The 23,956-nt window shown below is 38.4% G+C and overlaps 1 protein-coding gene across 1 annotated transcript in view; it reads left to right on the top strand.

The window, feature by feature from the left end:
* The window catches only part of MOXD1 (monooxygenase DBH like 1), a gene marked incomplete at both ends in the record, with an annotated part of 50,759 nt that extends 27,411 nt beyond the window's left edge, over window positions 1–23,348 (top strand). The window contains 8 exons of the mRNA XM_080342061.1: window positions 3,569–3,748; window positions 6,054–6,156; window positions 8,610–8,776; window positions 10,250–10,441; window positions 13,220–13,279; window positions 15,528–15,670; window positions 19,256–19,424; window positions 23,184–23,348. Coding sequence (XP_080198187.1) covers window positions 3,569–3,748; window positions 6,054–6,156; window positions 8,610–8,776; window positions 10,250–10,441; window positions 13,220–13,279; window positions 15,528–15,670; window positions 19,256–19,424; window positions 23,184–23,348 — 1,179 coding nt within the window. The remainder of the gene's footprint in view (window positions 1–3,568; window positions 3,749–6,053; window positions 6,157–8,609; window positions 8,777–10,249; window positions 10,442–13,219; window positions 13,280–15,527; window positions 15,671–19,255; window positions 19,425–23,183) is intronic.
* Window positions 23,349–23,956: the final 608 nt, after the last annotated feature.

The following is a 23,956-nucleotide window of genomic DNA, read 5'->3' as shown; positions in this document are numbered from 1 at the left end:
AGTTACTCAGTTATTGATGTAATTTGAAAGTGTCATTTGAGAGTCCTCTTATGCTACTAGAACAGAGTAATCAAACCTAGGTATAAATAAGGATCCAAATAAAAATTAATTTTTCACTTAAATTTGCAATTTGTTGACTATTATGTATTATGCTTACTTTTTCACATTTTTTCTGTATTTTATTACTTTGCCCAAATTATTGTCTGTATTGTCTTTTCATAAATATTCTGAAAGTTGCATTATTTCCTAAGACAAATTAACAAGACAGTCATGGAGACTTTACAGGGTTGGTCCACTATTACTGTAACCAGAGACCTGCAAAAGTAGATCTTAGCTTAGCTTAGCTTTCAGTTACGTAATTTTGTGATTGAAGACTATCAAAGAATGAAAAACTTTATGCTTTAAACATTCAAATAACTGGAAACTTTCCATGTGTGCATTAAATAGCCCTTGTTTTAAAAATGAATGCCTATAGTCAAGGATCAAGGCTGATAAAGGGCTGTCAAAATAAGAATAACCTTGTAAGAGATAAGCCCTTTCAAATTGTGTTATCATTCATTGTGGCTGCAAGTACTCTGGAAACCAGGCCACCCTGATCTAGATATTTATTTGCAGATACCTGTTTTGGCAACTAATTTTAAACCTGAGACAACTTATGTGCACATTTAAATGCATTAGTGATTTGCTGAATTTGGCCCCATATTTGAGGAACTTTGTCATTGCTCATCACTGCTTGCGACGCTGCCCAGAAAACAAGAATTTTGTTTATTTGGAAAAGAGGCGTTTTGGAATTTCTGTTCAGCTTGGAGCAAACTAAGCTGTACAGATGCTCTCTGTGGAAACTGAGGGAGGAAGAGAGAGGCAGCCTAAACAACCGACTTATTCCATAAGTTAAAACAACAAATGGCTGAGTAACTAGGGCAGCACTCACCTGGGATGTAGAATGGCATATTTACGTCCCTGCTCCAGTTAATCACTACAGTAGAGAATCAAATCATATTTCCTAATTTTCTTTTCTGACAAGGTTATTCTCATAAGTAGAGACAGTTAGCTACTCATTGGAACAGAGAAAGGGAACCCAGTATGTCTAGGCAGTCTGCTCCTCTTCCTTCTCTGTTTTCAATCAGAAACGATGCTGTGATCCTTAGGGACCTGGCCTTTAAAATATTTCCGTACATTTCTAGGAAAGGAACAATTTGTGATTAATGAGATTTTTGTAAGAGTTTTGTTAACAGGTTTCTGACCGCTCCTAATGGTAGCTTTTTTTTTTCTCTTTTTGTTTAAGAGAGGAGAGAGAAAGGTGGCACCTCTTTAACCAGGTTGTAGTAAAAATATGTAAAAAGTGTAACTTCACTGCTGCTTTTCATTATTTATTCGTGCATCTGGAGTGTATAATTTGCTCTACAAGATGCAACAGAAAGATGCTTAAGGGTTTGTTCTATTTTTTGTCCTTTTCTTCAGTAAAGATAGCTGAACAGACCTACTTTTTGAAGTGTTGTTATTGTTTAGGTAACCGGCACAAAGAAAGCGATGACAGGATGTGAGTTTCTAATTTTGGTGATGTCCCATTGTTTTGAGTGGAAGCCGGTTTTGAAGTAATGATTGTAAGCACAGCAGGTGCTGGGATCTTGTAGCAGCAGGCAGAATTATTGTGTATTGGGACAAAAACACTGCTTTTTCTTGGTAGATACAGGAATAAAATTCCCTGACTAACCTGTATGTTATGTGAAGCTTCTGAATTCTTGAGATATACACTACTATTTAATGTACAAGCTGCCATGATATGAGTGTGGTTTAGTTCTTCAGTATTTGGATAAATATGCAGGTATATGAAAGAGCAGAGGGAAAAAGCAACATCAAACTGAAAAGGGTTTCTGAATCTTTGTCAGCCAGCGTATTTGGGAATAAATTCTTATCTGACAGGCAAACTGATTCTTATCTCATTCAAAAGTACCTTTTACTTCTGTAGTACAGTTATTCATGATGATGGTAATGCTAAATGAAATAGGGATTGCTGAGAACAATACAGAAGATCTTTTGTGAAGTATTTTCAGTCTTGCCATCTGAAAAAATCTTGGCTGCATCCGTGTTAATTGGCACCTTTCCATTGACTTCTAAGCACAGTGAAGTGGGTGGTTTTGGGTTGTGAACTTTTTGGACAGACATGCAGGTACTCAGCAGCAGCTGGACTCCCTGAGAGCCCAACTTCAATGGTATTTTGCAGATTCATATTAACGAGGGTGGTCTTGATGTGCACAGACTCTAGCTGCTTCTTCCTGCCCTTCCTCTTTTGTAATCCATTCAGTGGATTGAACAAAGTGCAGAAAGATACATTTCTGGTAACAGTATTGTGCTGGCAATATTTTAATAAGGTAATAAACTATCCTTGCTTACCCTGTTCTTGTCCTCTGGTAGCCGGTGTTCATGTACTTGCAAAACAAATGGATGTATATACATTTGTATAAACAAGTTTGGATATACATTTTCTGCCTATTTAAAATACCTTTTCTTTCCTAATATTAGAAGGCAATACTGCATGGCACCACCCTGCATCTTAAGAGTTGCATTGCCAAAGCTTTACTTTTCTTGTGAAAACATTAATGTCTGTCTTATTCAACTTGAAGGTAGATATGATAGAATGAGATGCAATCTTGGAAAGGAAAAGGAAGGGAAAAACTCCTCTCATTTTAATAGTGTTTCCTAAATGCTGATATTTTGTGGAATATGGTCTTTCTGAAATGCAAAATAATTTTTTTCAGAAGTATTCATGTTTGCCCCAGGGATGTCATCTCTGACAGAGATGATTTAACATCACCCATCCAAATAGAGAGCGAACATTGTCATATGGGAATGAAATCATTTCAGCCTACTCTGAAGTTCGGTGGTCAAATTATACTGGGGGCACCCAGGCACCCCTGAGAGCCCTCTGGCTCATGACTGCCATTAACAGTCTGGAGCATCCGACCTCTCAAGAATGACTTCATGTTAATAAAGTCTTTACAACTGAAAGGATTGTAAAATAATTCTAAATTCTTGTAGATGTCAAAAAAATTTGAAGGGCCATCTTCAGCTACTGAGGAATGTGGAGTATACCTCCAGGCTCACACTATAGGTACAGAATCTATGGGCAGCTCTAGTTTGAAATAGTACAAAAGAGGCAGAAACAGGGATGAAAAGTACTGAGTAGTTCAGATACCAAGCTGGTTTAGCTGAACAGACTTTCAGCTGTTTTATAATCCCGTCATGGTGGTGTGTGGCTAAACAAGATTGTACAGGGAGATAAGTGACAGTGCATTACTGGAGTGGGAGAAGAGAGAGCAAGAGGTTTCATTGAGCCACAGATTTTTCTTCCTGTCCTGTGTAGATTCACTTGAGCAATGAAGTTTTTAATGCCTGGGGTTGCAGAGTGCTGAAGTAACATCTCAACCTAACTACTAACTAATGTTAAATGTCCTCTTTTATTTTAAATGCACCATATAATTTTTAGTCCTGTCTGCATACCTGCATTGAAATAGTCACACTTGAAGTGTGTTTACTTTCTTTTTCTTTTTCATTTTAACATTGACAGGTTGAGCCATTGATCCAGAAAGGCCATGAGAATCTGGTGCACCATATCCTGCTCTACCAGTGCAGCAGCAATTTGAATGACAGTGTGCTGGACTACGGGCATGAGTGCTACCACCCCAACATGCCAGACTCTTTTCTTACGTGTGAGACTGTCATTTTTGCTTGGGCCATTGGAGGAGAGGTAGGATGAATGGCTGTCTAGTGTGGTTCATCAATGGGGCTTTAGGAAGATGTACATCGTAATGAAGTTTCTTCCTAGTATATTAGTGATTATTTATCTGTCTGTTTTTAAGGGTACACAGTCACAATTCCTAAATGCCAGTAAGTCCTCAACTTCCTGTTTGCCTCTGAAGTTTGAAACACAATGAACAAACACCTTGAGTGACAAGCTCAAAGTAATGAAAATAGTATAGAAGAGTTGATGCCTCAGGGAAAGAAAGATGACTTGGGAGCATGGAAGTCTGTCACCGTATCAGCTTGTCCTGTTTAATATGGAAATAGAGCAATGACCAGTATCTGTTACCTGTGGAGAATGACAGAAAAAAAACCAAGTCTCTGTAGGTGACTGCATGATAGAAATGGAGCCAAGATTTTCCAAATGAAATTAAACATAGACTTAATTCAGTTTCTTCCTCACCAGAGTATGGTTACCGTGTTGCCCCATTCAGGCATATGGTTCTAAAGTTTCCTACCCAGCCCAAAGAGACATAATTTCAATACAGGAGTGATCCTGTGACACCACAGAGCCAGCACATGGATCACTTTGCTCACAGCAATACAGCATATCTACAGAAAACATGGTTTCTGATGCCGTGTTGGCCCCAGGCTGTGTTTTCAGCTTATTTCACATGCTAATTTAGGCTCCAGTTAATGCTTTCAGCTGACATAAGGCAGCATTACTGCCAAAAGAATCCTACCCCTTCTTTACCCCCTTGATTCACTGAGTGCCTACACAAACCACAGTGCAAGCACAGAGAGGGACTGGGATGATGATAAATTCCAGAGCCTTCGTTTGCCAGGCTGCAGCTCAAAACCTTCTTCAAGTGCTGCAGTGTGAGGATGCCAGAGCTGCTACATGGACCCATCAAAATAAGTTTAATCCCCTGTGAGCATTATCCCTGATGTATGCTTTGTGCATTTTTGCCCTCAGCTATGCTCTGACCTAGTATTTATACTTTCAACTGTCTTAATCTAAGTGAAATAAAAACCTCATATAAATAGGTTATCATGTGTCAAGCAGCATAGAGGCTTTTGCAAAGATGATCCCGTTGTTAAAGATCTGTAGAGAGGAATCTGGCAGATCTGAGTTACATTCAGGTTTACTGGAGTTCTCACTTCACTTACTTCAGTTTACCTTTTTGTAGAATGGGGGTGATACTTATTACTATGTATGATGATTAATTCATTAATGTCCATCAAGCATAAGAAAGTCTGGATCTCAGATTGCACGTTTCAGAAAATTATAATCTCAAATTGCATGTTAAAATATTAGCTATATGCTATAAAACGATGCAAATTAATTCCTATAAAAGTGAATTTGGTAAGTGAGTTCACTTAGTAGATACTGGAATTTTTGTTTGAATCAGGAGTGAGCTTTTGAAGTAAATCTTCAGGTTATCCCCACTTACCAAGCTCTGTTTATCATCACAAGTGGTTTGAGAACTTGCACAGCCCCCTTTGGGATGAAGTGAAACTGAATGTGAAGGGGTGAACTCAGCACCTCTCAGCCATAAATGGGGTTCAAGTGCATGGATCTGACCAGAGCTTGAGTAAAGGAGCATCGTTTGGGGACAGTGGGTCCAGCACATGTTGTTGCCCTGTATAGAGCTATTTATTTCACACTACCTGGCTTGCTCACGTAAATGTAGCCAGGAAGATAATTTTTATAGTTCAAATAATTTTGGTTAGGATGCAGTGATTTGTGCAGGAAAATCAATCAATTAGATCAGCAATTAGCATTCAACCTCAGTGTTCCCTGGAAATTACTGCTTTTAGAAAAAGGGAACGTATAAGATGTAGATTCACTTTTTCATAAGGGCTTTATTGTCAGGCTAACTGCTTGTTGATGCAATGTTTATACATTTAAGATGGAATTTTCCTCTTCTGCTCAAGCAATAAATACAGTATAAGTAATCATAAGATCACAGGACGGCGCAGGTTGGAAGAGACCTCCGGAAGTCTCTAGTTTAGCCTCCTGCTGAAGGCAGGGTCTGTGGTGAGGTCAGGCCAGTTTGCCCAGGGCTTTATCCTCTAGCAAGCATAGGATCTGCTATTTTATGTTGACATAGTTATTTGGTGCACTCAGAATATAACAAGTACATTATGCCACAATGCCATGTTCATAAAGTTTTAAAATAAGTTAACTTTGTAAATTTTACTATTAATATGATTGTATAATTAAAAAAAAAAAAAGTGTATTTATAAAACGAAATTAACTCAACCATGGCAAAGAAACCTTAATTCTGTATGCATGTGTTGTTTTGCAGGGCTTCACATACCCTCCTCATGTTGGGTTATCCATTGGCACAGCAGCTGACCCTCAGTTCGTTCTTATGGAGGTTCATTATGACAATCCATCATACACAGAAGGTTTGTTTCCTCACACTCTTTAAACCATGCAAGATTGGAAATGTACTAGAGACAAGTGTTTCTCATTGCATTGCACGGCAAACAGAGCAAATACAAAGCTGAGGCTTATTTTTCGCTGATCAATAGTTCCTGATTCCCAGTGTTTTTCTCACTGCACTCAAAAGCTTAACTTGAAGTCAGTGCAAGATTCAGATATACAAAGAATTGTGCAACAGGTGAATACATCTCCTTTTACCACTACATTCTTCACATTATCCTCCTTTCCTTTCGCTGGGAAATCCAGTCAGACTGAGAGCAAGCAGCACAGCACTCAGATTATGAGACAGCAACACAGTGAAAGAACATTTTATTAATTTTTTTTTTAGTATTTTTTTTGAGATAACTACCTGAACTGTGGGCAGTTACTAAAGGAGAAATATAGACTCAGATTGCTAGGCCTTCCACTGGGTAAAAGCAGTTTATCTTAAAAGACTAGCTTTTATTTTATAAAGGTGTCTTTTAATCTTCTTTCTAAAATTCACTTATGTTTAAAAGAAGGAAAAGGAAGAAACTAGGGAGCCCCAGAAAATCTAAGGAACTTTGAAGTTGAGTTTTGAAAAGATATTCTGTTTTTCTGAAAGAGAAGTTTAGTGAGCTACTGTATTATTCTGGTGATTGCTATATATGAATGAAGTAAAATCCAGTGCAGCACAGTGTACTGACCTTTCTTTACACTCCCATGTATTTAAATAAAATCTTGTGAGTTATGGTGTTCTGTCTTACTGTTATTCCCCCTCTTTGTGTTGTTCTAGATGAACTGTCTCAAAATTGTTCTGTTTAATGACAGATTCTTGCCCTTCAGCATGCACATTTGCATGGGATACAGTAAACTTCACTTGCATCCTTGGTGCTACATGCTTTTGCATCGAATGTTACCTGAAAGCCCAAGAAGTCGCATGCAGAAAAAACATTTCTGAATTGGTTGTGTCCCTAAACTAACTATTTTAGTTGACTGTGCTGCATAATACTGTTGTTTCAGTTCAAGTGGCAGATACAAAAGCTGGGAGTCAATAGTATTTTGTTTCCTTATTAAGTAATGGGGAAAATTTTGCCTTTTTTGGGACAGTCCCAAGTGAATGCAGGGTCTTACAAAAGACCTGGGAAAATTCAGACAGCACAGGCAAAGTGAGGTGTCTCTAATCCAGGTCATGTTTCTCTCCTCCCTGACAAAATACATGGCGTACAATGTTGCATAGTTGATCGTCACTCTTTGGTTATGCATAGTTTATAGCTCTTGATCCTTAATAATTATATGCTACTCTGGCTTAGGTATTTTAGTGACTGGGTAATTTAGTCCCTGCTCTGCCTCTTTGTCATTTGCCTGTCTCAAAATAGCCTGCTGATTTCATGTTGATGTAAAATTTTGTTTCAAGCATTGCATTTTTAGTTTTCAAAGCTGAAATTTGAAAAATGACAACAAAGAAGAAATGAGCTAACAATGTAGAGATTGTGCAACACAAATTAATCTTTGTTTTTAGCTTGAATCTTTCCTAACAAAATGACTAATGCAAGAGAAATAATTATAAGGAGTTAGATGATAGAAGCAACATAAATTATGAGTAGATACACAAACAAATGTGTATGACTAAATATTTAAATGAGTGAAATAGATTCGTATCATTTTGGCTCTTAAAAATCTCAATGTTTCCACGTCAGCATTTGGTTCCTGAAACTACATTTAAAATGACAGAAGTCCTTGAGTGAGTGCAGCATTAAAATTGTGTGTAGTTCTCTTGTCTGCTTTACTCAAAGTGCTGGTATTATCTTCGACTTTGGGATTTAGGAAGCAAATTTTCGCATTTAGTTGATGCTGTCTTAATTGGAGAGATTGCAAAAGGGGTGATTTGGCCACCTAAGGTATCCTGTAATGTGACAGGCAATCCAAAACTAAGAAAAAATGTAATTAGTGCTAGGACTCGACGTGAAGAAATAGATAAATTCACAAGTAGAAGACAATACACGGCTTGAAAATTTTAAAGAAAAAAAAACCTCACAACAACTTTAAACTCTCCTTTAAATATTTTATTTGAAAATCATACATGGCACCTTTTGAGGACTTATTATGTCCTTGTATTATGTGGTCTGCCTGGGATCTGCCTTCTTTTCTCTCAGGTCCCTTCTGGGTAACTTAGCAGAAGGGACACAGGTGCTACAAGCAGCACATATTTTTCATTCATATCTCAACACTGCATATATCAAAATATCACGTTTAACAACCCTCCTGTGGGCTACCCCTATTTATTGCTTCCTGAATATGGTTTGACTGATTTCCAGGTTATTGAGGTTGATTCCTCAATTTTCATGTAAGAAACTTAGGACAAGCCTTGAAAAATGTGAAACAATTGGATTATTTATTTTTTTTCCTTTTAAAGTACTGATTCACAGTCATGGCTGACTGTGTTCTTTTGTTGCAGGTTTGATAGATAACTCTGGTCTGAGGCTAATTTATACTCCGGTTTTAAGGAAATATGATGCTGGAGTTATTGAAGCCGGTCTTTGGGTCAGCCTTTTCCACAATATCCCACCAGGCATGCCTGAATTTGTGTCAGAGGGTCACTGCACACTGGAATGTCTGGAAGAGGTATGTCTCCTGCCTGAATCCATTGGTTTTCAATCTTAGAAATAGTTTTGGACAGCCTCTTTAACTTCTTGAGGAGATTGATATTTACTGGTTCAGATGTGAGAAAAGACATCTTTTACATGCTGCCCTCCAGAATGTTGAGTCTTTTTGATCTGGGTATTTGGGGTGCTCAGGATTCAGGCTGTTTTACTGATATGAGTAATACTGTCTGACAGAATGCTTGCAATGATTTAATTATGTGTTCGATTTATAAGCATACATTGTTTTCCATGGAAAAACTATTGGTAGTATGGAATAGCTAGCCCAGAAAAAATGTTGAGAGAGACTAATTAAGATCTGTGCACATGCAAAAGTCTCCTAATAGTGAAGTGAAAGGCTGAAAAGTATTCTTAGACCAATCGCAGAAACTAAAGACCTGAACAGGTTTTGTTGTATGGCTCAAAGTACAAAACTAGGCATTCCTTAAACCCTTGGTTTCATTACGATAATTTAAATATCTCTACAGGTAATGCATGCGTTGTCTAAAATCTGTGATTGAGATATCATGGAAGATTCTCATGTGCTTTGTCATTTTTAAAGAAAGGTTGAATCAATGTCTGTTTTTTACGATGTGGTTTGGAGTGAAGGATAAATTAGATATGGAATTTAAGTTTGGTGGTGGTGGTGTTCAATGCTACATACTGTCATAACATATTTCAGCCTAAAAACACTTGAGTATTCTATTATCATGAGGTTTTGACCTTAAGGCTGTACTTGAAAGGTATTGCGATAGCAGTTTATTTCTAGTTTGGGCTCCGAACAAGAATCAAAGTTTAGCATACCACAAGTTCAGAAGTTCAGATCTGTAGATCTCAGCTGGAATGGGAGTGATGTCAGATTTGTGTCAACTTGGAAAATTTCATTTTAAAATGCTTTTGACCTGGAAAAAAGCTTCAGACGTAGACCTACAGTATTTCACTACCAGTTGACTTGAAGATGGGAAATAGAGCATATTATAATTACAGCCTCTTAATTTAAAATGCTTCATTTGGCACTATATTAATCGTAATGTTATTCATAACTGCACAGAATTATTTTTCACAATAAACATCCACATTCAGCAGTGTTGGCCAATAGCAGTAAAATAACTTGGAAGTTTTAGTATAATAACCTTCAAAGTCTTAATCTATTGAGAATTACTGGCTGTCCAGTTGTTCTTTTAAAAACTGTGTGCATTAAAAGTCAAACCACATTTTTACTTAAAAAAACCCCACAACACAGAAAAAGCCCTAGCTTTTTTTGGTATATAAAACCTTAATTACACATATAGATTTGTTTTTGCTCCAGACCACATTTTTGCTGTAAACTGAGGGGATGCAAAATGCATTTGTTGATGTATTTTCACTCTGTTTGCACATTGCATTACATTACATAGCATTACATTAAGTTATATTACTTGTGAGCACACTGATGGTGTTGCTTTCCCCTGGCCAGGCTCTAGGTGCTGAGAGACCTGCTGGGATTCATGTGTTTGCGGTCCTTCTTCATGCTCATCTTGCTGGCAGAGCTATCAGGATGCGTCACTTCCACAATGGCGAGGAGCAGAAACTTCTTGCTTATGACGATGAGTTTGACTTCAACTTCCAGGAGTTTCAGTATCTGAAGGAAGAAAGAACCATCTTGCCAGTATGACACTGTTAATTCTTTCCCTTTAAGCATTTAAGAGATTGTGTGCCTAACATTTACTCACATTTAGGATTAATTTTACTACAGAATTTCTTAAATCTTTTGTTCATTTTTCTACTTAACTCAGAGTAGCTAATGCATTAAAGTCACAGTGTCTCAGGAGTGTCCACCCAGTTCACTACGGAACTAGCTTGGCCAATTAATTCAAGCTATCCTTTAGGCATGTTTGACGCCTGCAATTGCTTGATTTGAACTTTACTGTTATAAATGTTTGAACAAAGCAGATTATAAAATCACACACCTGACTGGTTGTGCCATCTTTGTTCATCCAGCCAGCTGAAGAATAGAAACAGAATGGTGTGGCTTTATGAATCTGTTGGAACCAAGTAGCACATCATGAGTATTTGCACAGAGCAAGTATCCAGCCTTGCAAACACATCTACAAATCAGCCAAGCCTTCTGATTGTTTCTGATTTTTATTTGTTGTTGGGAGGAAAACTCCATGCTCATATTCCACATGAGGTTTCACTAAGTAAACAAAATCCTTCAGAAGAAGAAATGCAATTTTATGTCTATCTGCTATGCTTGTGAGAATAATGTGATATATCATCTTTTATAAAAATCCCAACTGCAATTATATTATAAAACAATAGCTATCCATAGGTATTGCATGAACAGAGTCTGTATTTTTTTGGATGAGTGACTCATTTAAAAATTATTCACTCAAGCTTTGTTAGTTGCAGCCAATGTCTATTTTTGAAGCTTTGGCCTGAGGACAGAAAGTTTAATGCCACAAAGGTTGGGTGTTCCAGATCTGGCCTGCAGAGCAGCTGGAGATGTGCTTGTCCTGATGCATATGAACAAGCCAGTTACTTAATGGAACTGGTCAGATGCAAAGTATCAAACAACTGGATTTTGTTTATGATTGGAGCCAGTAAGGGAAAGGGAGCTGAAAAGATCAGCGTAATGACTGAACTTCAAGTATGATCAGGAGCCCCATGTTTTAAACTTCCAGGCTTCTCTTCAAGTCCCTTCCTTTCTTATGTTTCTTTGCCCATGCCGGGATACTTTCATATTTGTCCTTTAGAGACAAGAAGTGAAAATGCTAGATTTCTAATTTAATTTCTAAAGCAAAACATGGACTTTCAGGTGTAGCATTTACTCTTTGAAGTCCAACTCCTTGTACTCCACAGGGACTTCAAAGACAAACTGGTATTACCCTCTCCAGGAAAGAAGTGTTGAAGGGTTTAGGAAGAGGGCTGGCAGAAGATGACAGGTTGGCAGAGAAAGCCTGTAATATTTTTAGGAAAATCCATGCAGATTATAGAGAAAGGCCTCTTAAAATTCAAGAACAAAAGGGAGTAGACAGGAGAAAGTCTAAAAGAGGTATTTGATAGTATCAGCAACTTAAAAAAAAAGACAGCTCAGGTAGAAGCTGGAATTCTTTCTCTGAAGTGAGCCTTTTTCTTGTGTTTTGTTGGTTTAATCTTAAACAAAACTAACAGTACAACTTTACATACATCATTCTGGTGTAATTCAGACTACAGTCTAATCAATTACCTAATAGGATTAAAAATTTTTACAGAAGTTCTTGTTATTATTTCCTTCTGCCAGCTCTTCCAAGGGTGAATCCTTCTTTCGGTTCCTGGAGTCCAGGTTGTTTATTTTCTTCATGTACTAGAACTCTCTTCTGAATTTGGAAGCAAAAGATGTAATCTCGCAGAAGGAATGTTTTTAGTGAATGTTATCCAGTCTGTAAACCACAGACCTCTCTGGTAGGAACCAGCATATTCCTGCTGGGAACAGCGAAGCTGTGCCAGTACTCCCTGCTTCAGAAGGCTCTGTCTCCACTTGGCCGACATGAGGCTGACGCACCTTCTTCCAGCAGCCCAGAGCATAATTAGCACTAGCATTGATCTGGCAATGGGACAGCCTGCAGGGAAGGAGAAATTCTCCATGGTTGAAGGGTGATCTGTTTTTTTTCCAGGGAAGATTAATACAGGGGGTGATAAGGGAAGAGGATGATATAAAAAAATGAACCTCTGTCATCCTTGTGATATGAAGTTGCCCAATAATACCAGAATTTTGATGTCTGGCTATACTCTTAAATATTTTAAACTTCCACTTGATTATCATGGTGATTTTGAGATTTGTATTTGATCAGATACTGGGAATAAAGTTACTACCAAACTGTAGATCAGTTTGTCAAGACAGCAAAATGTTACTTGTATGTACTTGAGAATGTAAGTATTTAGCCTTTCCCATACATATCTGTCAATGTAGTTAAGTCTTTGCCTGCCACTCCTCTACTCCCAGGCTTGGCAGATAAATAGTTGTTATTGTGATGTGGAAAACCTCCTTTTCCTCATTTGGCAAGTAGTTCTGTTGAAGTTGGCAAGATAAAATAGCCTGAAGAAAGCTATCCAAAGTAGCGCTGGATGAGTTTTGGAGCTACTATCATGTGTATACAGCACCTACATATATAAATTTCCTGAAGACAGGATTATAACTGGGCACCTCCATTGCTATCTTAAACAAACAGACCAGACTCTTAATAAGACCCCTTTTAAATCCATGGGGCATTCCTGAAGATCTGAGATAACATGAATGATGAGCCAAGGCCTTAGCCTACGCCAATTACCTAATACTTTGCTCTTTCAAAAAGTTGTATGCACTGCTCTGATCTTTATTTCTCAAGTGCTTGCTGTCACCTGTGCTTACCTGAAGCTGGTGTTGATAAACTTCATACTTGTCAGCTTCCTAAATCTTGTGTTTCAGGGGGATAATTTAATCACAGAATGTCACTACAGTACTGTGGACCGAGTTCGCATGACATGGGTAAGAAAAGTCTTAATGGGTCAAAATACGTACATATATAATATTGAGGACTAAAACCTTTTTCATAAATGCTATGCTTACTTGCTAATCCCTTTGTGCATGTAATTACGTCTTATCTTTCCTTTCATAGATTCTAAAGTTTTAAAGTAATCAGGACTATTATTATCATAATCTGATCTCTTACATAAGACACTCAAATTACTAGTTTATAGAAATAAGCCAACTCATAAAAGATCTTAAAAGATCAGACTTTGCTAGTGTAAGGAGTGCTTTCTTTATAACATGTATTAACATTCAAATTCTGCATATTCTAATGAATTGTTTTTATGAACTTGTTAGGCATTTTCCCCCAAAGTTCCTGTTGCTGGTTCTTACATATCGATTTTTGCTTATGTCATGACCAGGATGGGACTGCTTACTTATGTGCCTTAATGTAGAATGCAGGCAGAATACAGGTCGTTTGGGCTGGGAGGAGGAGGCTGGGCACAGTCAGCCTCTGTGAGTTACCTTTCTCTTGTGATGGGTTTTCCAGCAGCAGAGACCCTCCTGGACAGTTGCTGCCCCCAGGGCAGGAGGAGCCTGTTCAGTACCCTCGTGCTCTTGCAGCTGAGGCACAAGGAGCGACTGTGTCACAGCCCCATGGCCAGGGGGTGAGCATCTCCTTCAAGCTCAAGGGGTCTGGCTAAGGTTTAGCATGTGGCAGTGCACAGTCTCCCAGATGCAGCTTTTTAGGGTGGCAGAGACCAGGTACATGTGATGTGGCCACTTGGTTTTGGAGGTGAAGCAAATTTGGTTGTTGAGACATGAGCTGGACTGTGCCAGCTGACTGCAAAACCAGAGAGTGAGGCCATACCCACCATGTTTACAGGAGGGAGGTAGTTGCCAGCACCAGGCCTTCACCAGGTTCCTCAGAAGGTGCTGAATCCAGACCTATCATAGAATATCCCAAGTTTGAAGGGACCCACAAGGATCATTGAGTTCAAGTCCTGTCCCTGCGTATGACAACCCGACACTTCACACCATGTGTCTGAGGGTGTTGTCCAGTCTCTTTAACATTGTCAGGCTTGGGTCTGTGACACCTCCCTGGGGAGCCTGTTCCAGTGCTCCACCACCCTCTGGGTGAAGAACTTTTTCCTAATGTCCAACATAAACCTCCCCCGGCACATCTTCCTGACATTCCCTCAGGTTCTGTCATTGGTCGCTAAAGAGAAGAGTTCAGCGCCTGCCCTTCCTCCTTCCCTTGTGAGGAAGCTGTAGACCACGATGAGGTCTCCTCTTAGTCTCCTCTTCTCCAGACCTGTGGGAGGTGGGACTGGAGGGGTTTCTGTTCAGCAAGGAAGACCTAGTCCTAGCATCCAAAGAACACAGGGATACCTCTCCCTGAATCATGGCTTGCATGTAAGCATATAAACAAAAGCAAAAGACTGAGAATGAAGGCTTTTGAGTTTTTGTCATATTTTCCATTGTGGTGACCACACTAGCCCTTGGCTGTTGATTTGTGTATTTTGTCTTCTCCGTTCTTTTTCCTGTGGTTTTGTGAGTTTTGTGGAACTGTTCCCACAAAGGATTTAGGAACATGCAGCTCATAATCTTGTCCATATTTATCAAGATTAATTTTAAATTAGTCCTTTGCCCATGGCTCTCAATAGAAGACTGTTCAAGAGTCTGTTTCCACAGCTAGCTAAAAATCTTACTCTATTTTATAGTTAGTGCTCATTTGTTCTTGAGTAAGCATTATCTGTTAACTTAAATCACTGTTTTCTTTCTTACTCTGTATCTGCATATGCACATACAAGGAGAGTATATATAGATACATATTCCATTCCAGCCTCCATTTTACTAGACAAAGCTCATTTAATGTCTTATTACACAGACTAATTACCCTACCAGATTTTTTCTCTATCTGCTCCATTTTGAAGCCCTTTTTTTCTGAAACATGGTAGATATAAGTACCTTGGAAATAGCTGAAAATAAACCTGAACTTCTCAGATAGTACTCTTCAACATAATAGGAGTCTTATTTTATTGATAGTTGTTCTTTTTGACATCTTTTAAGCTTGGGAGCTACTTGGGAGTATTTTGTAATGAATTCTATAAAAACTGCTTACTACTTGATAATCTAATGTGCAAAATAAACCTGTTTAATTGGGCCTCCTCATACACATTTCATTAGCATATAAATGCTAATCAGTGTTTTTATCTGTGGGATTCCAATGCTATCTTGATTAAAAGAAAAATTCCATTTTCAGGGTGGTCTGAGCACCAGGAATGAAATGTGCTTGTCATATCTGCTCTATTACCCGAGAATCAACCTCACTCGATGTGCAAGTATTCCAGATATAATGGAACAGCTCCAATTCATTGGTGTTAAGGAAATCTATAGACCAGTCAGGCAAGTAATATGTTTATGGATATGTGTAGTAGCTTTGTTTCTGTCTGTGGGATTCCAGAGTCATTTTTATATGACCTTTATTTCTTCCTAAGAGTATAACACATTGCAGGGTCACCCATGCTGCTTCTTTTTCATCAATATACTGTGCTGCTACTTATTTCTCCTGCCAAATTATCTTGCCTTTTTTTTAAAGAAAAAAACAAAACAAAACAAAAACAAAAACAAAACCCCAAACAAACAAACAAACAAAATAACCAAACCAAACCAGTTTCTTCTGTTAAAGAAATAATATTACTCACAGAAAGTTTTTTTTCCACCACAACCATCTGTAAAAAGACTATGTATCAATGTCATATCAATATTTCAAATCTATCAATTTATGAAAACATATAAGTTTTTCACATATATAGAGATGATGTTGAAAAAGGAGTTTGGGAGCATGGGTATCAAATTACCCTGGGTAAATTTGTTGTGAGTAATTCAGCTGAAGTCAATAGGTGCAACCAGAAGGTATAACTGTTGCTCATACATAGAACTTAACACTGTCTTGGTGACACTGACAAAAATGCACAGAAGAGGAAGAATCTGTAAGTTAGAAAGGAAATTGAGAGAACTCAAATTGTTTATAGTAAAAGATAAACGGTAGATAATCACCATGACAGAGAGAAATGAGAGGATGGAGGCTTTGGAAGAATAATAAGTCAGAGGATGGTATGCAAGGTAAGTTGAAAGAAAAACACAGAACCAGTGGTAGGAATCCAGCCAAGAGGAAGAAAAGAGCTATTTAGGTGAACTACTGGCTGTAGGGGCTTGCAATTCTGTGCAAAGACTCTGTTTCCTGAGTCTTAGACTCCTGCTGTTCAGAGAAGCAGGACACTGCACATTTTTTTCAGATGTAAATCCATGTCAGAAAGAAAAAATCCTAGTTCATTCATTAATTTTTCTTCCTAATAAAAATAACCCACAAGAATCTGAATATTGACCAGCTGCTCAGCTCAAAAGGGGTAATATCATTTTGTTGTAAGATCTATCTGCTTCAGTGCTCCACAAATATTAAATATCCTCTCTGTGAATCATGGGGGGGCGGGAGCTCTTACCATTTAGGCAACTCAGGATCTATAATAACCACCATGAAGGCCCATGCAATTCACCTGGCATCTGGCCACCGGGGTAAACCACAGGCTGGTGAATTTTAAACAAGGTGTTACAATTTCTTCAGTAAGTCAGTGGAAGTCTTGCTGTCTTTCATCATGAGAGTACTCAGCAAGAACAAAATGTTTCCCAATGTGTTGTTGGATCTGGCTTTTCTGCCCTTTAATGTCAGTGAGATGACCTGCACAAGGATATTGCTCACTAAGAGCAATTTCCAGAATCTCATATAAAATCTAAATTTTGGTAGGAGTTCAGAGGAAGCCAGATGAGACAGCATAATGTGTGTGAATATATAAAACTCAATAAATAGCATATTTCAGGTTTTAAGTGTTCCCTCTAGTGCTTAAAATTAAAGCATCTCAACAGTAGATCAGCAGTGGAAGTGACTGTAAACAGAGTGAGAATTATCTAGAGAGGAAAGTTCCCACAATGAATACAATGCAGAAAAAAAATCAAACAATAGAAAGTGGAATGCACTATTAGTGGTGAAAGGTGAATTGCATTTGCGTTGTTGAACTAAACAAAGTAATAGTAAGTTTTTAAAATAAAATTGGCGGACTAATAGTGTATAGTGACATATACTTTTAAAAAGTTTTCTTTCCTTATATATTTTATCTTAAAAAAAACATATAAAACTTTTGTTTCAAAGTCATTTGGTGTACACGCTTACTGGTATTAAGTTCTGAAATTTATATCCAACACAGAAGAGTTCAAAGAAAGTCACAATACAATCAGGCTGCTTCATTTTCCACACTATGTCTATTTACAATCTCTTTTAATACAGGGAGAACACAGTTTCTAAATTAGTCCTAGCTAAAAAAGTCTTTCTGAGCTTAGAAAGAAAATATTCTAACAAATGTATGCTCTCTTGAGTGTTCATTCATGATAACTGTACTTAAGGAAAAAAATGCACATGTGGCCTGGGGAAATAAAGATGTTTTGAATAGAGTAAGTATGCAGACTGTCTGCTGCAAATGGAATAGTAATTAGAAGAAGAGATTATTAATGCCTCTAGTATTTATGACCTAATCCGCAATTCTTGTTTCATTAAACTCTGTCAGCCTAAGGATATGTGACCTGATATCCATCTCTCTTGTGTCAGTCTTACACTGGAATTGCTTCACTGACTTCTCTATGGTCTTTCTTGACTTACACATGAAGGCAAACTGGCAGCAGGATCAAGGCACTGTGGCGCACTTTAAAACTCTGTTTTTCCTCAGTCTGGTGGCACAGACGGTGGTATAAATCATGAGGAACTGAGATGAAAGTGATTGGGTCACAACAGTGTAAAATAGGTGCTTGATTAAAATTATGTTCCCTATGCCTAGATGTTGAGTAGAGCAGAACCTGGGCATAGGCAGAACTTTACCCAAAGCAAGTGGGAGACAGCCTCCTGCAAGATAACACAGATCTGTCCAAAGTGCTTTGAAAAGATAATTCATGCTACCACCAAAGTATTAATTAATTTACTTAGATGAAGTTTTACCTACTTTCTTTCTTCCACTAGCTGTATTACACTTTCTGTTTTTAAAAACTTGAGCCATTCACCATTTTGTTTCCATTCATCCCAATAGAGTCAAGCAAGAAGAAAGCAAGAAAAATGGAAAAGGTTTTCTTCAGCTTTCTTTTTTTTTTTTCTTTTATTTTTCCTTTGTTATTATTTTTGAGTTTTCCTTCCAAAATAAAGACAAGAAATCTCATTTCTTTGCTTTCCACATCTTTGGCTGGTGGAGAATGGGATTTGCCCCAGTTTTTCATGGGGAGGATTCCCACACGTGGGCAAATAGTCAGATCTCTCACAGCAGCACAACAGGTCTCTATCCCACCCCTGGCCAAATTTCCCCTTGCAGCCCTCATGTAGGGATGTGCCAAAAGACAATGTCCACAATACCAGTTATTGTCCTTTGATCTTTTGGCACTGCTGCCAACCAACACATGTTAGAACAACTTCTCTGCTGGGCTGAGTTTTTACCTATTATCTGAGTTAAGACCAGAGCTTGGCAAAGCCATCTGGAAGCAGCTTTCTAATGGCAAACGTTTCTTTGCAACACTGTCTGCCAAGCCTAGTAGAGGGGGTGGCTTTTGTTTTGTTTTGGGCTTTTCTGAGAAGTTACAACAGAGGATCTGTTTTATATTGCCTGTGTATTCACTTTGTAGATTGGAGCACAACAATGCAATTCTTTTTCTTTAAGTTAAAGTCCTTCATTTCTAAAAGTGTCTGGCAGCAAGTATTAAACTGCTCAAAAAATTTTGTAAGTCTGTTAAAATCAATAAAACTGTATCAGTTCTGTGCAGCAGGGAATGTAGCTGACAATATGAGTTAGGCATAATACATGTATTAATAGTATATTTGTTTTTCTGAGTTTTCCTCATCACTTCCAACCTGATGGTATTTATTTACTTTTAAGAATCTGTTTATTTGTTTTTCTTTAGGACTTGGCCTTTCATTATCAAGAGTCCTAAGCAATATAAAAACCTGTCTTTTATGGATGCAATGAACAAATTCAAATGGTCCATATCAGAGGGTCTCTCCTATAATGAACTTGTGCTTAAACTACCAGTGAACGTGAGATGTTCAAAAACAGATAATGCAGAGTGGTCGGTAAGTCTAAGTGTTGAAAAGGAGGCAACAATGCCATGAAACAAATGCGGTTTGCTGTGCTTCATTGTGCATGAAGCAATGTAGTACCTGGTTATGTCTTCAGACTGTTTAGGTGGCTATATTGCATTTACATACAGCAACAAAGGATGAGAATATTTTATCAGTGCTTTCACCTAACTCGAGTTCTAGAAGTATTTAAAAAGAATAGTACACTTGAAACTTTGGTTAGCAGCTGAGATCAGTAATAGGAGTGTGGAGTCTTTCAGTGTGCCTGGGACTGATCAGAGAGTAACCACGGGTCCATATTAGATGACTAAGTTAGAAAGCTGTTTTCACTTGGCTGCCTCTGTTAGAGACTTATGTCAGGGTCTTGCAATAGGTGATTCAAAATCCCTAAATAGGTTTCTTCTCCGAGTCACTCTGTAAGGGGAAGCTTATTGACTGCCTAAGGAAGCCTCAAGCATTTAACTTCTTAACTCAGGCATCTAGACCAGGAATGTCAAGCTCATTTTCAGCGGGGGCCACATCAGCCTCATGGTTGCCTTCAAAGAGCTGAATATAATTTTAAGACTTTTGCCCTTTGAAGGCAACCACGAGGCTGATGTGGCCCCCGTATGAAAATGAGCTTAACACTCCTGGTCTAGACTACCTAAAATTATAGGAGTAGTCTTCCAATATCTCTTACTTTTTTTGTTGGTCTTGTGTCTTAGAGATGCCTATAGTATCGGGCCAAAAAAAGTATATTTAGATTGTTCATTTCCTTTGTGCACCTTTGGAAGATTTTATCTTCTATACTTTTCCTTCCCTAATTCTCTTGATGAAAATAACTGTAAGATAAAAAATCATTCCCCAGTAAGTTATTATTTATTGCAAATGTCTACTGGTATTTTAACAGGACTGCTGGGAAGTGCTGTCATCTTTAGTTTTGACATATGTTTATAAATAACTACTAGTGCAGATAGTATCATCCCTAAGGATGTGCTGAAAAATATGTGTTGTTCCTTGAACTCCTTTACAGAGTCCAAAGTCAAGATTCCATTTTACTTTTTTGAGCTTTTCTGTTCAGAAGGGGAGATTAGCTCATTGTATTGCCTTTTCTCCTACTGTGACTTTAGGCCAGCCTAATAGAGCTGATACGAGATACTACTGGTGAAATTGTCCCTCATTGTCCTCAACCTGCAAAACAGCCCTGACTGCCTCTCAGCAGGTCACACAGTGCTTTCAGGTGGTGGCAAAATCACCCTTTCTGTGGTGATGTTCTTGGGTCTTTCCAACATCAATCAGACTGTTCTGCCCATAGAATGTCAATGAAATACTGTGTGCTATAAGCAATCAAAAGGTTCTGTTTTTTCTAATATTTGTCCCACTGCAGACCTTCTGTGAAAAGTAGTTATTGACAGTACGTATGACTATTCACCAGTTTTGGTTAAACTTCTTGTTGTTTGCAACTGCTGGCCAGTAGCAGCTGCGCAGACACTCTTTCACTGATTATTTGTCAGAGGACAAGTTAAGATGATGAAAAGCACTGAGAAATTCTACCAAGAAAGGATACGCTTCTTGTTTTATTTTGTTTTATTTTATTTTATTTTATTTTAGTGGTATGATTTCTGGAAAATGCTGTTCACCTTTATTTTACAGGGTGAAGGAACAATACTTTGTCAAAGGGTGAGGTCACTGGAACTGGGAATGCTTAATTCTCCTTTTTAATCATGGTTTCCTATTTTAAATGACTAGGGCATATTCATCAAAACTAAAATTAGGATTCTTTCCTTTCCCTTCTCTTATTAGTGATGTTACGTTAAATTGGCCATCCTCATCAAAATCAAGAACAGATTTAACCTGAATGGCCAAACAATCAGTGAGTTGTTACGAGAAAAAAAAAAAAACAAACTGAAGCAAACAAAGTGAGCTGAAAATATCTTCATCCTTCTGTAGCAATGGTGCTTTGGTCAGTTTTAGCTTTGTGTTGTGTTTGCCAATATTAATTCAATATTTAGATTTTTCCTGCAGTGCAGCATAACTGCAACATGGAAAAAACCCAAAGCAAGCACATGCTGTGCAGGTCATCATTCAAACTTTCAAAGATACTCGTGCCCAGGAGCTTGCCTTTTGTGGAGATTCTTTTCTTTAATATGTAGGGAATACATTCAGAAAAAGCATAGCCAACCAGTGTACCCAAAGCTCTCTAATTTCATGTCAAAATCATGACAGGCGGGTAGTTATGTCCAACACCACAACAATTGCACTAAGTTCTAAGGGAAAAGTGAAAATGCTCAACATATATTAATATTACAATCCTGTAGGTGACCTTGCTTGAGCAGGGACATTGGAGCAGACCACAGAATCACAGAATGGTTGGGGTTGGAAGGGACCTCTGGAGATATCTAGTCCAACCACCTGCTAAAGCAGGTTCACCAGAGCAGATTGCACAGGAACGTGTGCAGCTGGGTTTTGAATGTGTCACACAGTATCACAGTATCACAGTATGTTTGGGATTGGAAGGGACCTCAAAAGATCATCCAGTCCAATGCCCCTGCTGGAGCAGGAACGCCCAGGTGAGGTCGCACAGGAACATGTCCAGGTGGGTTTTGAATGTCTCCAGAGAAGGAGACTCCACAACCCCCCTGGGCAGCCTGTTCCAGTGCTGTGCCACCCTTACTGAGAAGTTTTTTCTCAAATTTAAGTGGAACCTCTTGTGTTCCAGCTTGATCCCATTACCCCTTGTCCTATCATTGTTTGCCACCGAGAAGAGCCTGGCTCCATCCTCGTGGCACTCACCCTTTATATATTTATAAATATTAATAAGGTCACCCCTCAGTCTCCTCTTCTCCAAACTAAAGAGACCCAGCTCCCTCAGCCTTTCCTCATAAGGGAGGTGCTCCACTCCCTTAATCATCTTTGTTGCCCTACGCTGGACCCTCTCCAGCAGTTCCCTGTCCTTCTTGAACTGAGGGGCCCAGAACTGGACACAATATTCCAGATGTGGTCTCACCAGCCACAGCCTCTCTGGGAAGCCTGTTCCAGCACTCTGTCACCCTCAAAGTAAAGAAGTTTCTCATACTCAAATGGAACCTCCTATCTGTGCCCGTTTTTCCTTATCCTACCATTGGGCATCACTGAAAGGAGTCTGATCCCCTCTTAGCCTTCCCTTCTCCAGCCTGAACAGACCCAGCGCTTTCAGTCTCGATGCCCTCCAGAGATGCCTTCCAACCTCAAGCATCCTGTGATTCCATGAAATAATGTATGCACAATTAGCTGCCTTGTACAGGCAACTGTAAGCTTTTTATGTACAAATAAATATGTTCAAACAGCATCTAATACCTCTATGGAATCATAAACCTGTAACCATCTATTTTTATCTGCCAGAAGGATGGGGAAAAAAAAAAAAAGGAAAAAACCCACACACAAAACAAACAAACAAACAAACAAACAAACAACAAACCAACCAGACAATCCCACAAAGCAAAATAAGGTGGTACAAGTCAACCAACAAAAGCCTAACCTTGCTTTCCTGGAGAGAATGCCAATGTGTCCAGCCGTTCCAAGCTGAGAACAACGGATGTTCATGCTGGCTGATCATATGTTGTGCAATATATTAATATTTTTACTGAGCTTGACTTCTCCACAGTAAAAGTCACAACCCCAGTACAAAACTAACAATAGATTCTTATGCAAGCTCTGAACTAGTTAGAGAGCAAAATACAAATTTCTAATCTTATGTGACAAAACTCTGATCATTTTTTATTATTTTAATTGCAGATCCAAGGCATGACAGCTTTACCCCCTGAAATAGAGAGACCGTACAAGACAGAACCAGTAATATGTAGCTCATCTTCTTGTTTATGTTGCAGTTTATTCCTCACCCTGTTGTTTGTTGTACATGTCACAGCCAATACCCTAGGAAACGTTGGGCCCTTTGTATAATAATTTTTATTCATTTGTGTTCTGTATGCCATGCAAGTTTCTGATGTGTTTGCACTGTTGCTGTTGTAGATTTATTTTTTTACATATTAATAAACTAAATTTGCCAGTTCAAAATAAAACATGAACTTCCTCTGAAACCTGTGGGTTTTTGGTTTTCAATGTAAAGTATGTATAAAACACAGTAAGTACACTGGCACATTGCATATTGAAATGTTTTCCAGTACCATTTTGTTATACTTTGTCATGACTCTTTCACGTGTTGTTTCCAAAACCAACTATGTATATGGGCAAAATTAATAAACTAAAAGCAACTTGTTAACCACATTTAATCTGTTGTGTGCTGTATTATTTTGTCTTGGTTCTTGACATCTGCAGCTTATGAAATTATTGCTGTATGGGCAAGTCTTGAGAACATGTGTTTGGCTATGTCTGACTGACATGTACCATAAAGCTACAGGTAGGATTAATTGAGGGAGATTTCTGGAAGCAACACACTGTAGACCGTCTCAGCTCCTGAGAGCAGCAGGTGCTATGGGGGTCAGAGGGATGAACCCCAGTTGTCTGCATAGCAAGTCCTGTACCAGTCTTTTGGCTTGGTAGGGATTTAT

This window comes from Nesoenas mayeri (assembly GCF_963082525.1).
Source record: "Nesoenas mayeri genome assembly, chromosome: 3".
Taxonomy (NCBI): Eukaryota; Metazoa; Chordata; class Aves; order Columbiformes; family Columbidae; genus Nesoenas; species Nesoenas mayeri.
This window is presented reverse-complemented; position numbering and strand designations above follow the sequence as displayed.